Here is a 14,131-nt window from a genome sequence, read left to right on the forward strand (position 1 = left end):
GGGCCTTGTAAATGTCGTCATTGCTCTGATGAATGACAGTGGCTTCTTCTTTTTGTCTCCCTTGCCCAGGCCAGCTGCAAGCTGTCCAGCAGCTGTGTGACTTCTACAGCACGGTCAAGCCCAATGAGGCCCAGTGTGTCGTCTACCATGAGTTCCAGCTCTCGCTGGCCCGGAGGGTGGCCGACAAGGTGCTGGAGGGGCAGCTCCTGGAGACCATCAGTCAACTCTACCTGTCCCTGGGCACCGAGCGGTGAGGGCTGGCTCTGTGGGGCGGGAAGGCATGGCAAGTATGCAGGGCCACCCTCTCAGGGCAGCCCCGCCTTGGGGACCATTTCCTTCCTTAGCACCAGGCGAGCTCTGAGCTGGCAGGCCAGGGGGTCGTCCTGGCTAATGCTCATGACATTTGAGTCCTATGACACATGTCCTTTGGTCTCTGCTTGCACACCTCCCCAGGGGAGGCAGAGCTTGTGTTTCCGGGCTGTTCTTTCTGCCATGATAACTTCTGTAAGCTGACCTCTGCCTGCGCTGAGTCTGCTCCCATTGGCCCAGCTCCAGGCCAGGGGGTCTGGTCTTCAGATGTAAGGACAGCAGCCATCTGAGCCTGGAGGAGTCTGGTACACAGGAGACAGCTGATTGTCCCCTAGGGCAGGGTTTCAGGGTCACATGTCCCCCGAGAAGCCTGCACTGAGCATCCTGACCAGATGGGTTAATGTTCGGCCCGGGCCATGCAGCCTGCAGGGTCCACACACTCACTGATCACATGGCCTCTGGGACACATGGAGAGAGCAGAGGGAGCCAGGTTTCCACAAGGACTTGGGAGGGCCAGTCTCGGCCTCCACCCCCACCCTCGCGCCTCAGTTTCACAGTAGGACAAATGGGCTGATGCTCTACATCGGTGCTTCTCAAAGTGCGGTCCCTGGACCAGCGGCACCCACCTCACCGGGGAGCATGTTGGAAATGCATTCTCAGGCCTCACCCCAGAAAGCTGAGTCACAAACTTGGGAAGCCGCGCCCTGCAACCTGCGTTTTGACAGCCCTCTGAATGATTTTGATGCCCACTCAAGCCTAAGACACTGTAGCCTAGATAATCTTTAAATTTCTGCCCGGTGCTAGAGCTTCCTGCTGCGCCCAGAGAGGTGGGTGCCTGTGTGTGGGAGCCGGGCAGAGACAAATAGTGCGCTCCTCCCAGGCCACACGCTGCCGCTTCCCCCAAAGGGCCCCCTTACCTGTTCCCTACGAGCAGTGCGGCCTGTGTCCACCTGCTCTCCCATCAGCCTGGGAAGGGCAGGACCTGATCCCGCTCCCGACGTTCCAGGTCCGTGGTCAGCAGACCGGCCGCGGGAAGAGCCTGCTCCCCTCCCTCGCTGGGTGGCTGGCCTAGAGTGCTTGTTCTGACCATCGAGTCTCATTCCAGGGCCTACAGGTCAGCGCTGGACTACACCAAGCGCAGTCTGGGGCTATTCATCGACCTGCAGAGGAAGGACAAGGAGGCATTCGCGTGGCTGCAGGCCGGGAAGATCTATTACATCCTCCAGCAGGAGGAGCTGGGGGACATGCACCTCCAGGTAGGAGTGGCCGCGTGCGCTCACTCCCCCTCCTGAACCACTGCTGAGCGCCTGCTGCGAGCCAGCTGCCCCGTGCCGTCGCCCACTGCCCCTGGACTCTTGCTGCCAGCATCTTCCACGATGGTCTCAGCCCCCGGGGGCCAGAGGCGCATGCGTCTCACAGTAGCCCCCGCCCCCGTGTTGGTACACAGCAAGTGCTTCATAAGTGTGCCCACTCAGCTGACACACAGAAGACCTCGCCCCAGTAGCATATGGCACGTCTCCTTTAAACATGACGTGATGTGGAACTAATTGGGAGGCTCATGAGCCTAGTGAGCTTTTTATTTTTGAGCACCTGCTGTGTACCTCCCTTGGCCAGGGGCTGAGGATCCCAGAGCGGGAGTTATGGCTGAGGGGGGACAGGCTCCTCAAACATTGCTGACTCAGGGCCCCGGGCTGGGCCAGACACGAGGGGGTGCAGAAAGGAGCTGGAGGGTGAGCTCCTGTCCTTCTGGGTCGCACAGGCTGGTTTGAGTTGCAGCGAGTGGGGGCCAGTGGCCTCCCGGGGAAGGGTGTTCCAGCAGCAGACTCACAGGTACCAAGGCCCAGAGGTGCCCAGCGTGTGGCAAGTACCGGGACTGCAAGCAGCTGGGCGTGGCTGGATTGTGGGCGGGGGCTAGTGCACTCATTCACTGCCCGGTATTTGTTGAGCACCTACTATGCGCCGGGCACTGTGCCAGGCCCCAGATGCAGCAGAGAAGCCGTCAACTTTAGTCCTCGGGTGGGAGAGACAGGCGAGCATGTACCATCAGGTGGTACTAAGGGTTATGGAGGAAAATCAGCGGAGGCGAAGGGGGCAGGATGGGGGCGCCCCAGTGAGGCTGGAGCAGAGCATGCCCTGGTCAGGGCACGGCCGGTGGAATCCAGGGGCTTGTTCTCAGCTCTGCCCCAAGCTCCTCAGAAGTCCACACCCTCCGGCTCCAGGGCTTTAACTGGACAGGACTCCCCGTAGGACACAGGGATTAAATTATCACCCTCACACAAGTGGGTGACAATGGCCCCAAGTGCACAGGACCAGTCACTCCTGAGGTGTGTGAGAGGGAAGTGGCCTCCAATGCTCGTGTCTGTGTAGTCCAGCATGTACAGGGCTGCTTGTGGGTTCCAGGGCAGCCGGGAGGTGGCTGTGAACTTCCTACGGGGTGGGAAGGCCCCCTCAACCTGCCAGAATACTGCAGGTCCCAGGAGAATCTCCACACCCCACAGGTGGCACAGAACGCAGCGCTGTACACGGGGGACCCCAACCTGGGGCTGGGGCTGTTCGAGGCCGCCGGAGACATCTTCTTCAATGGGACGTGGGAGCGGAAGAAAGCTGTGTCCTTCTACCGGGTGAGTGACCCCAGTGGGTGGGACAGCACAGGTGTGGCCAGCGGAGGCCTCTCTCCTGGAGGCAGGGCCACCTCACGCACAAGCCTAATTTGCCGGTGGCTTCACCTGGGATGGTCTTGACCCCCACCTTGGCCTGGAGGTACAGAGACAGGAAGGATTGTTTGGGCTGGAAGCATGCATTTCGGGCACCACCAACAGCCCCAGGGTCCTAGTTCATCCCCATTTTATAGACGAGGAAACTGAGGCTCAGAGTGGCACACAGCACGTCAGTGGGGGCACTGAGACCAGGACCCAGTCAGCATGTGCCTCCCAGGGAGAGCGGCTTGTCCCCTCCTGTCTGCCCAGCTCACCGCGTGTGGCTCAGCCCCTGGGATTCAGATAAATGTGGCATTTTTAAAGCGTAGAGGGGTACCAGACGTCCTGATCAGGCCCTCACTGCCCGAGAGGGGGAGCTGGTCTGAAGTTACGCAGTGTAGACAGATGGGCTGCAGGTGACACCCCCACTGGCTCAGGGCCCAATGGCTCCGGGGGTGTCAGCACCTCTCTGAGCTACCCTTTCTCTCAGGGGACAGGACTGTGTAAAGATCCCGGGGAGTTAGTGGAGGGAGGAAGCTTCCGCACGTGTCTGGGGCTCTGAGAGGCCTGACCCATCCGCCTGTGTGGGCAGGACCGGGCGCTGCCCCTGGCTGTGACCACAGGGAACCAGGAGGCGGAGCTGAGACTCTGCAACAAGCTGGTGGCCCTGCTGGAGGAGCTGGAGACGCCACAGGAGGGCCTGGAGTTCGGCCACACGGCACTGGCACTCAGCATCACCCTGGGTAAGCCCCACACCCTGGCGCCGGGGCTTCCGCCTCTGAGAGCGGGAGGGCAGGAGCAGAAGGTGCCGGAGGCCACCCAGGAGAGCTGCGGGCTCCTCCCATCCGCAGGCTGCCCGCTCCTGGGAGGCTGGGCTGAGCTGGGCTGCAGCCCTCCTCCCATCCCCGCCCGGGCCAGTGTGGGTTCTCTCAGAGGCACCACGCTTGCTGCGTGGCCGGACTTCCTTTGCCAGCTTTGCGGCCTCCTCCATGAGGCCAGCCAGCGTGCCCGCATTCCAGGCTTCTCACAGGTCCCTGAACATGCCGTGCGGCATGCTGTCCCTTCCCCTCACTCAGCCAGTCCCTGCTGTTCCCTGGCTGGAGAAACCCCAGCCCCTTTCCAGAAGCCGGTCTCCGGGGGCCAAGCACCCCTCTGTCTCGGCACCTCACTGTGCTGCCCGAGGCCGTCGTCCTTCCCCAGAGACAAGGAGCCATGAGAGGGCTGGGCACACAGTAGGTGCGCAGCATGGTCTGCGTGCAGGCCCCACAGCGCGGGCCTGAAAGGGTGGGGTCCTGGACACAGCCTAGACTGGTGATGTCTGAGGAGGGGGTGGGGGCTGTTGCTGCTGCTGCTACCCCAGGAGGGTCAAATGTCATGTCTGACGTTGAGCCGAGCCGTGGTGCCTACAAGTGCAGAGACTGCATGACTTTTGGGGTCTCCTGCTCAAAAACAGTGACCCATGCGTCCCACCCACGTGGCTGGCTATGTGCAGGCTCGGAGCTGGGGCCTCCAAAGCCTCAACTTTGCCCCACCCCCAAGGTAGACAGGGAGCAGGCATTATAAGGTCCACTTTACAGGTGGGAAAAGTGAGTCTGGATATGGGAAGTGACTGGCTGGAGCTTTGAGGTGGCATTGGCATGGGTGCTCCTGACGGGGCTGTGCCCCCACCGCCCCACACAGTGTGTCCTCATGTGTGCCCCTGCCTGTGTCCCCAGGGGACCGGCTGAATGAGCGAGTGGCCTACCACCGGCTGGCCGCCCTGCACCACCGGCTGGGCCACGGCGAGCTGGCAGAGCACTTCTACCTCAAGGCGCTGTCGCTCTGCAACTCGCCCCTGGAGTTCGACGAGGAGACCATGTACTACGTGAAGGTGTACCTGGTGCTTGGAGACATCATCTTCTACGACCTGAAGGTGGGCGGAGGGAGAGGAGGCAGGGCTCGGGGGGGGGTCTGCACCCGGACCCCAGAGGCCTGGGTCCACATCCTCCCCCAGCATCCCTGCCAGTGGTCCCCCTGGAGCTCCCGGCCTGGCTGTGAAGAACAGGCAGAGTCAGCTACTCTCTGAGCTCTCACTGGGCCCCGCTCTTCAGAGCTCAGGGTCAGTGGAGGAGGCTGACATGTCAACAGATGATGGCAGCCACTGAGTAAAGGACAAAAGGGCAGGTAGTCAGGGGGCCTCCTGGAGGAGGTCTGCAAAGGTAAGCCTGGACAGTCAAGCAGGAGGTAGCTACAAAAATGTGAAAGGGGGGAGATGACTTTGGGAGGTGAGGAGTCACCATTATCCCCAGAGACCCACGATGCAAGATGGAACCCAAACCCTGGCACCTCCTCCAGGAAGCCTGCCAGTCTGTACAGAGCTTGTTTTGGGATCCTGAGATACCTTTAATCCACACGTCACCTGCTGGGGCAGGAACAATCATCCCATTTCTCAGAAGGAAACCTGGGCTCAGGATGGGATGAGACTACCCCAGGTTTCCAAGCAGGGACACCACTCCAGGAAGTCAGGATGAGTCGCTGCCCTGTCAGAGCTGGGCCAGTATCCCCCAACCTCCTCCTAGCGGCCCTGGCTGTGTGCTGGCGACACTTACTGGTCAGAAATGGTCACTATGGCCTTCTGCTATGTCAGATGCAGGCAGCGGTGTCCCATAGACAGTGGTGACCACTGCAGCTGAGCTTTACTGTGGTTAGGTTCTGTGTGATGCAAGCTCTGAGCCATCCAGAATCTGTACCATCCAGGCTCTGAGCAGTCCAGGCTCTGTGTGATCCACGTTCTGTGCCACCCCGTTTTTGCTGTCCCGGCTCTGTGCCATGCGGGCTGTGTATAGTCTAGGCTCTCTGGTTCAAACTCTATGTGGTCGGCTCTTTGCGTGCTCCACTGTGAGGCAGGAGCTGGTGCCCACACAGGGCTGGGAGGAGACAGGCGAGGCATGGCCCCTGGCTGACGTCAGATTAGGAGCAGTGTGGAGGGGCTCTCGCACCCGAGACCTTGCGGCCCCACGACCTCACAAAACAGAGATTCCACTACCCCATGACCTGTGACCTGTGACCTGGGCACACCCCATCCGTGCCCACCCTTCCAAGCCAGGGCTTCCTCTGTGTGGGGCAGGGCTGTGGCCAGCCTCACCCCAGATCCGTCTGCCGGGAGCCGTCTGCTGTCTGTGACATGGGCTCACCATGTACCCCCGACCCCCGGGTGGTCTGAGGATGGGGCTGCACAGTGCAGGTATCCCCCACCCCCCAGGATCTACATGACTCATTACCAAGCAGTTCAACACAGGAAGGGAAAACGAAGGCTGAGGAGGGGAACAGACTTGCCCAGGATGGGGTGTGGGGGAGCAGGCCTGGGGGAGCCCCAGGCCCTGAGAGTGCCGGCTCATCTCAGACCCTGGGATGGGGCCGTGGGGACAGGGGCTTATCTCTCCAGTCAGCTGAGAGGCCAAGATCCCTGGGCCCAGCAGCTGGGATCAAGGGGCGAAGAACTCTGCTTCCTTCCAGACGGGCTCCCTGCCCAGCTACGCCATGCCACTTCTGTCAGCGCCAGGCCTCTCTACCAGCTGGGTGAGGCCGGAACTCCCTCAGGGGCCACTGGCCAACCTCACGCCCTCCTCCACGTACCCAGGAGGGAAAGAGGTCCCTGCGTGCCCTGTGCATGACCCAAGGGCTCCCCTGTACAGGACACAGAGGGGAAGGAAAAAGACGGGTGGACAGGGCCCACGAGTGCTGCCTAGAGGCAGGGGGTGCACATTGCTGATGGTCTCACTGAAATGGGTCATTGTTCGCCTGGAGTGGCATGTCATAGCTGAGAGCAAGGTTTGGAATGGGACAGATTTGGGTGTGGTCCTGAGTCTGCCAGCCACACTGCTCCACACACACATGCACGCGAATGCACACATAGGCACACATGTACACTCCACCACCACCACGCCAACCACCCATTTTGGCCAATTCACTCTGTTTCGTTGGGATGTACCTCCTCTAGGAAGCCCTCCCAACCTATCCCAGGCTGAGTCAGGTGCCACCCAAGGCTCCACAGCCTGCCGGGCTTCCCTCTGCCACAGCCCCAGACACCCGCTTGTGGTCCCTTGTCCCCAGAGGCAGTGTGGGTCTGCCCTGCACAGCGTCCAGCACGTGGTAGGGGCTGGGGGAGTGTTGGTGAGACTGCTGCATGTACCTGCTTTTATTTCCTTTTGGTTCCTTGCTCTGTGTGGGGCAGTGAGGAGCCAGGGCTGCTGAGCTCAGACTTTGTCCTCTGTCCTGGAGAGCCATCATAAATGGGGGATGGACAGGCCTGGTTTGGGTTTTAGAGCGGGTCCCTCTGCTAACCTGGGTACGGGGGAGAGACCTGGGCAGAGGCTGGCGTGGGAGATAGGAGTCAGGGCGGGAAGAGGGGCATCCTGACCTGGGATGACGGGTTCATGGCAAAGATGCATCTGCAATGGGAACAGACATCCTGGGGATGTCATGCTCTGTCAGAATGTTAGGGAGTGTTGTGAGGAGCTGAGCCTGCCCCATGGAGGGTTCCGGACATGGTGGCATCACTGTGGATGTGGGGCAAGAGGGAGGCGAGCCGTGGTGGCCCTAGGCTGGGGTGGGTTCTGCAGTGGTCTCTTAGAACAGCAGTCAGAGCCCCCTCAGCCCAAGGCGAAAGCTACAGGTGTCCTCCAGGTGGGTGGGAGGCCCCAGGGCTGAGGGGGGAAGAGGCTTTCGGCAGGAGCCGCGGGCATGGACTATACAGGCTTTGAAGCCCTGGCTCCTGGGGGGTCCAGAGCGCAGAGGGACCCGGGTTGGCCAAAATGCCTGTCCAGAGCCACGCAGACTTCCAGGCCCGAGCCCAGACATGAGGCCGAGTCCACCTCCAGGCAGCCCCACTGGAGCAGGTGGGCTCCTCCCAGGAAAACATCCAGGGGCTGAGGCCACAGGGGCCTCTGTCACTGGCCCCCAGGGCGTCCCGCCTGCCACAGGCCATCGGTGGGGTAACCCGTGTAAGGTGGAGATGATGGGTGGTGGGCAGGTGGCCGCCCCTGCCCCGGGGTCGAGCAATGTGGAATCTGGTTAAAGGCCACGTGTCCCCATCAGGACCCATTTGACGCAGCTGGGTACTATCAGCTGGCACTCGCGGCGGCCGTGGACCTGGGCAACAAGGAGGCGCAGATGAAAATCTACATGCGCCTGGCCACCATCTACCACAACTTCCTGCTGGACCGCGAGAAGTCCCTGTTCTTCTACCAGAAGGCCAGGACCTTCGCCTCCGAGCTCAACATCCGCAGGGTCAACCTGGCCCCTCCGCGGTCCTGGGGACGGGCAGCCTGGCTGGTGCCCGGCCCCCCGTCCTGAGGGCCCGTCCTCCAGCGAGTGGGTCCCTGTCTGCCTGAGAGCCCTGTCCTCTCAGAACTGGGCCATGCTGGCTCATTTTCCTGGAAACGGGCACGAAGGGAGGGACCGAGTAGCAATAAATGCTCCACAGAAGCCTCCTTGCGTCCGCGGCCTCCTCCCTGTTAGCCTCCAGGGGGTGTCCCGGGGGCCACTCTGCTGCTGTGGCCTATCCTCAGGTATGAGCAGGAAGGCTGTGAGTCCCACAGATGTAGGCCGGGTCCCCTGCCAGACACTCACGGCGCGGCGTTAGGCAAGTCACGCCCCTCAAACCCCCGTTTCTTGCCTGTCTGCGGGAGACAGTCGTGGAATTCCCTGGGTGTCGTTTCCCTTCCCACAGCCCCCGCTGAGTGTCCAGCAGTATACTTGGCCTTTAATCTTCAAACCGCACTGCGAGGTTGGGATTGTTATCATCCCTGTTTACAGCTGAAGAAATGGAAGCACAGAGAGGTTAGGCGCCTTACCCACCATCACACAGCAGGTAGGGAGGGGCAGAGCTCCCGAGCTCAGCACAGGAAGCACCCTGCCAGCCTGCCAGCCTGCCTGGAGGGATAGGGGAGTTCGCTGCCGAGTGAGTGTGTTTAAAGGTTCATCTGGGCCGCCTACCCCAGCCCTCCCCACCTGCTCCGCCTGCCCACCGTCCCGCAGCGACGAGCCAAGGGCCAGGAAGGAACCCAGGCATCCCTCGTTGAAATCCTCTCCCTGATTTACAGGCAGGGAAACCGAGGCTCAGAGAGGTTGTGGGTGTCCTGGTGGTTCTAACCCACCAGCACTACTCCAAGATCCTTTTTCTTTATTTTGTTAATGAGGTGAAATTTACATGACATGAAATTAAACATTTAAAGTGACCAATTCCGTGGCATTTTTTTGTTTTTCAGTGTTGTGCAACCACCACCTCTGTTTAGTTCCAAAACATTGCCAGCACCCAGGAGACCTGTACCCATAAAACAGTCACTTCTCATTCTCCCTCCCCCAAGAACCTCATTTAACAGAAGAGGAAACTGAGGCCTGGAGAGGGACTTGCCAGTGGGACAGAGCCCTAATTCAGTCCTGGGTTTGGTTCTGTGCCCAGGACAAGTGTCAGGGCCCAAGGCCTCGGGGAGGAGAATGGGAGCTCCATCCATCCTTCTTTCCTCTGGTCCTAGGGTACCTGCAGCCCCAGAACCTGGCCCCACTCAAAGGCTGCCGGCAGGCCCCTTAGTCTTCTCTCCAACCAGGGGGCAGCAGAGAGCTTTCCAGAACTCGTGCCTCCTGAGGAAGGAACTCATCCCTGCAGAGCTGCTGACAAACTTTCTAACTTTGACCTCAAACTGCCCTCTCTGTGGCTGGGTCTGAAAGTGGGGAAGAGGCTGCACCATAATTGAAAACATGAAGGCCCGATGACTCGCGCTGGATGCAGCAGGAAGTGCCCTTCTCAATATCCCCGAGTACACACATCTCCGAGGTCACTGACCGGCCAGGCAGCCCCAGGCCTGGCCCTGCAGCCACGAGGAGCAGTGGGACCAGTGGTGGTGGGTTCTTCACGCCCGCCACCTGCCTAGAGAATGGAGAACAGGGGCCTTAGAACCCGTGCCTTCCCTGTCTTTCCACAAGCTGTCGTACTCCTGCCCCTCCTGCCCAGGTCCCACTGGGGCCACTGGCCTCCTGGGACCCCATGGCTTTCAGGCAGCAGATCTGGAGGCCTAGAGGGGAGGCTGGGCCATCCAACTCCGGGGTTCCGATCCCAGCCCCCACTTACAGGCTGAGAGGCATGGGGAAAGCTTATCTCTCTGGGCCCCAGTTTGGTCCCCCAGTTTGGCCCCAGAGGCTGATAGACCCTGAATCGGGTTGAAGTGAAGATTCGAGCATCAGGCTCAGCTCAGTGCCGGATCCCCGGCCAAAAGTTGCCTGTTGTTCCCTGTTAATAATCCTTGTTACTACAGGAGGGGCGCCAATAACCACAGGCTGAGAACACTGAACCAAAGGTGGAGTCACTTGGTCAAGTTGCTTAACCGCTTAGACCCTCAGTCCCTTCTTCATGTGTAGCTGAAGACAAACTCTACCTCAAGATTCTGAGAATGAAGAGAAACTGTGTCCCGGGCACTGAGTGGGTACACAAAAGCTGGCAGCCAGCCCCTCATTTGTGGCCGAGGCAAGGAGCAGGCAGGTAGACTGCTCGGGCCCCAGGCCGACAGCCCAGTCCTGCTCTGCCCCTTCGAAGGCCAGGGCCCCCAGCAGCAACCCTCCATCCCACCTTCAGCAGAGTGGGCGTGAGATAGTCATGTGCCCTCACATAGTAGGCGCTCAGCCCTATCCACCTATGGGCACACAGCCCGGAGGCCTCGGCCCAGTTTTAAAAGGAAGTGCCGGTGTCTCCACTGGGTTCTTCAGTCACCATTCAGTCACCCACACAGACTCACTGTGCACCTACTGTGTGCAAGCTCCATTAGCCAGGAGCACTGCTGAGCCACGTGGGGTCTAGGAGGACAAATGGCCCTTCCTGGAGGAGCTCCTGGGACGGGGGATGAAATCACACTCCTTGCTGGGGGGCCCTCCAGCAAGACTCTCACCCACCACCCCAAACAGAAGGAAAGCAACCTGTCCAGGGTCACAAAGCCCCAGCTGACTGAGGTGCTGGCACTCCACTGCAGCACAGCTGTTTCCACCCTCCTTTCTCAGCTCCGGCTTCGTCCAAGGTGCAAATGCTGAACCACGCCCAGGTTGGCCTCAGATTTGAATGAGGACATCAAGGCCCAGAGAGGGATTGTAACCAGCCCAAGGGTGCACAGCAGTTATTGTCACCCTCCTCACTGTGGAGTCACAGCAACTCCATCACCTCTGAACCCCGGTGAGCGTGCGAGGAGGTGGGTGTGCCCCGGTCTGAAGCTGGGCTCTCTCCCAGGCAGAGCGCTTCAGAGACGGGAGATGGGAGGTGGGAGAAGAGAGCTTCCCATCAGCAGAGGGGTTCAAGCAGGCCCCAGAGGACCTCCCAGGTGAGCAGACAGGTGTGTCTAGGGACCCTGAGTGTGCTGGGGCATTAGGAGCCCCTCAGACTCTGCACCATCTGTGACCCCAGTTTGTTGGGTGAACGTGGTAGCGTCAGCTCTGCTCCCCTGGGGGTCAGTGCCTGGCCTGGGCAGGGGGGCTGTCGATCATAGACTGTGCAGCTGGGGGGACCTGTCTGCTGGCAGCGGGGTGGGGGTCTGCAAGTGCAGGGGCAAAACACGGTCAAGTCCAGGCTTTGTTTCTCTCTGACTGATGTGACTTGGAGCACAAAGCATCCTTCATGTGCCAGGGCACGTGCCCTCTGTGTACCTCAGTTTTCTCATCTGTAAAAGGGGGTGATGATTATCATGCCTGGTGTCATACAGGGTCTCAGCTCCCGCTCCCCACATAAGAACGCAGGACATGGTGAGGCCAAAAAGCAACACCCACAGGGCCATAGGTAGGGGAGTCATACCAATATATTCTCGCTGGTGGCTGGGTTGGAGACACAGGAAGCAGGAGCCACACGATCCGCAGTCTGCAGTCTGCTTCTCTGCCAACCCACTTCACTTGCTAGCTGCAATGCACCATGCTAACTGCAATCCGCACTTACTAGCTCAGCCACCATCTTCTTGCTAGCCCCCATTTGCTGCTAGCGTAGCCACGGCAGTTATATTAGTGGCCAATGGCTCACTGGTCACAGCTGACGGCCAACTAGCCACAGCTGATGGCCATCTGATCACAGTTGATGGCCATTTACTACCTGAGCCAGCACCTTTCCACGTGAGGCCGAGAGCCTGGAAACTGCACTCCTGGCTCTGTCCCCACAATGGTCCTTGCCCCACTGTTAAGATTAACATCTAGCACTTTCTCCCAGGGTTTATTAAGCTCATCAGTGTTGATACGAAAATACAAATAAAAACAACGATGGTATGCTTTGACCCAGATGAAAGCAGAACTCTAAAATGGCGCTTACTTTGTAATCCCTTCCCGTCGCGTGCAGGTGAAACTGTGAATATCATGGGGTTTCACTCCCACAATTAGGTTACATTATGGGACAAAGGTGAAGAGACTTTGCAGATGTACTTAAGGCCTCTAATCAGTTGATGTTGAGTTAGTCAAACGAGAGATTATCCTGGGTGGGCCTGCCCTAATCAGGTGAGCCCTTTAAAAGAGGGTCCAGCCTTCCCTGCAGGCCTTTGGGGAGGGTCCCCAGGTGTGGGCAGGTGGGCAGGTGACCAGGTGAGGAAGGAGGCCTGTGGTGGAGGAGGGGAGGACAGCCAGCTGTGGAGCTGCAGAGCTTCTAGGGCCTTGAAGCAAGCAGCCATGATGTGACTGACCTTCCTATGGAGGGGCACGTGGCAGGGTGCTGAGGGCACCTCTGGGAACTGGGCAGTCCAGCCGGCAGCCCTTGAGACCACGGGAACCTCAGTCCTGCAACTGACTTCTGCCAGCCCAGCAGACCCTTTGATTACAGTCCATTGAGACTGAGCAGAAAACCTGGCCCAGACTCCTGACCCACAGAAACTGTGAGGTAATGAATAGGTGTGGTTTTCAGCAGCTGAGTTTGCAATAATTTGTTGTGCAGCACAAATACCCAGGCTTAGGCCCAGGTGTCCCTGAAGCCTGGAGCCCCTCCTCGACGGGCCTACATCCAGCAGCATGCCTTCCCTCCTCCCCCACAGGCCTCCCTCCTCACCTGCCCACCTGCCTATGCTTTCCAAGCTCTACAAGTCCAAGTACGCAGTCTTGAGGTTTAACTCGCACACCAGAAGTTAGGGAGGGAGCGAGGGAGGACCAGGTATTGGGCTGCAAGCCCTCAGCCACCCTGCCTCATGGCCGTGGGTCCTCAGCCAGCCTGGGCTTCACACCCTCCTTCACTGAGCAGAGGGGCATTCTTCCTGCCTGAGGCAGGCTCGGGGGTTGGGCATCACTGTCCCCCAGGGGTAGCCATTCCCTGCTGCAAGCATGGCCCAAGCTGCTGTGCTCACAAGGCCAGCCCTCACTGCCCAGCCAGAACCCACAACAGGATTTCACAGCCCCTGCCGTTGGATTGGGCATGTAGTGTCCTGGGGAGAGGAAATGCAGGGCCTGGGGTGTCTCTAGGAAACAGGGGTGCCCCACCCAGAAAAAATAGGGTGAGCTCTGCTCTGTGACGCCCTGTCTGCAGGGTGAGGGAACCTCTCTGGGGACCTATCCATTTTCAATTTTGGGGGCTGTCAGGCCGGGGAAGGACAGGGCTGGGTTTCCAGACAAATTTGAGGGAAGGAGACGTAGCTCTGACCTGATGTCTCAGGCTTGGGAATAGGCCCCGCCCTGGACAAAGGCGGCAGGGGGTGGCAGTCCCCTCACTAGGGCTAAGACACGGCTCTCCCCTCACCTTCCACCCCTACCTGCCCCGTAAGAGCGGCCTCTGCCTTGAGCCAGCACTACAAATGCTTTTTGGGCTGCCAGGGGGCCGGAAGGCTGGCCAGGAGGGCCCCGGGGAGCACAGTCATGACTCCACACACTTTGGGCTTCTTGGTCCAACTCAAGCAGACACGCCTGTTCCTGACACGGTCTGGAGCCAGAGCTGAGTGTGAGGTCGGCCGGGCCCTGACCTCGGCCCAATGGAGCACATCTGCTTTCCAGGACACGCCGCTGAGGGCCCTGCCTAGGATGGGGTGGCCAAGGAGGAGAGGCTCCCATGCCCTCACCTCTTCCTGGCCCCTGGGGGGACAGCCTTCTGAGTGCAGGACCAGCCCTGCCTGGAAGAAGGCCTAACCACTGTGAGCTCAGCTACTCACCTGGGA

The 14,131-nt window shown here is 59.8% G+C and overlaps 1 protein-coding gene across 1 annotated transcript in view; it reads left to right on the top strand.

The window, feature by feature from the left end:
* SH3TC1 (SH3 domain and tetratricopeptide repeats 1) overlaps nucleotides 1-9,226 on the top strand; it is a 34,138-nt gene extending 24,912 nt beyond the window's left edge. Inside the window, exons 13-18 of the mRNA XM_081044746.1 lie at nucleotides 70-250; nucleotides 1,415-1,565; nucleotides 2,808-2,930; nucleotides 3,598-3,748; nucleotides 4,721-4,917; nucleotides 8,082-9,226. Coding sequence (XP_080900872.1) covers nucleotides 70-250; nucleotides 1,415-1,565; nucleotides 2,808-2,930; nucleotides 3,598-3,748; nucleotides 4,721-4,917; nucleotides 8,082-8,339 — 1,061 coding nt within the window. The 3' untranslated portion in view covers nucleotides 8,340-9,226. The remainder of the gene's footprint in view (nucleotides 1-69; nucleotides 251-1,414; nucleotides 1,566-2,807; nucleotides 2,931-3,597; nucleotides 3,749-4,720; nucleotides 4,918-8,081) is intronic.
* The last annotated feature ends 4,905 nt before the right edge of the window (nucleotides 9,227-14,131 follow it).

This window comes from Rhinolophus hipposideros, assembly GCF_964194185.1.
Source record: "Rhinolophus hipposideros genome assembly, chromosome: 1".
Classification (NCBI taxonomy): Eukaryota; Metazoa; Chordata; class Mammalia; order Chiroptera; family Rhinolophidae; genus Rhinolophus; species Rhinolophus hipposideros.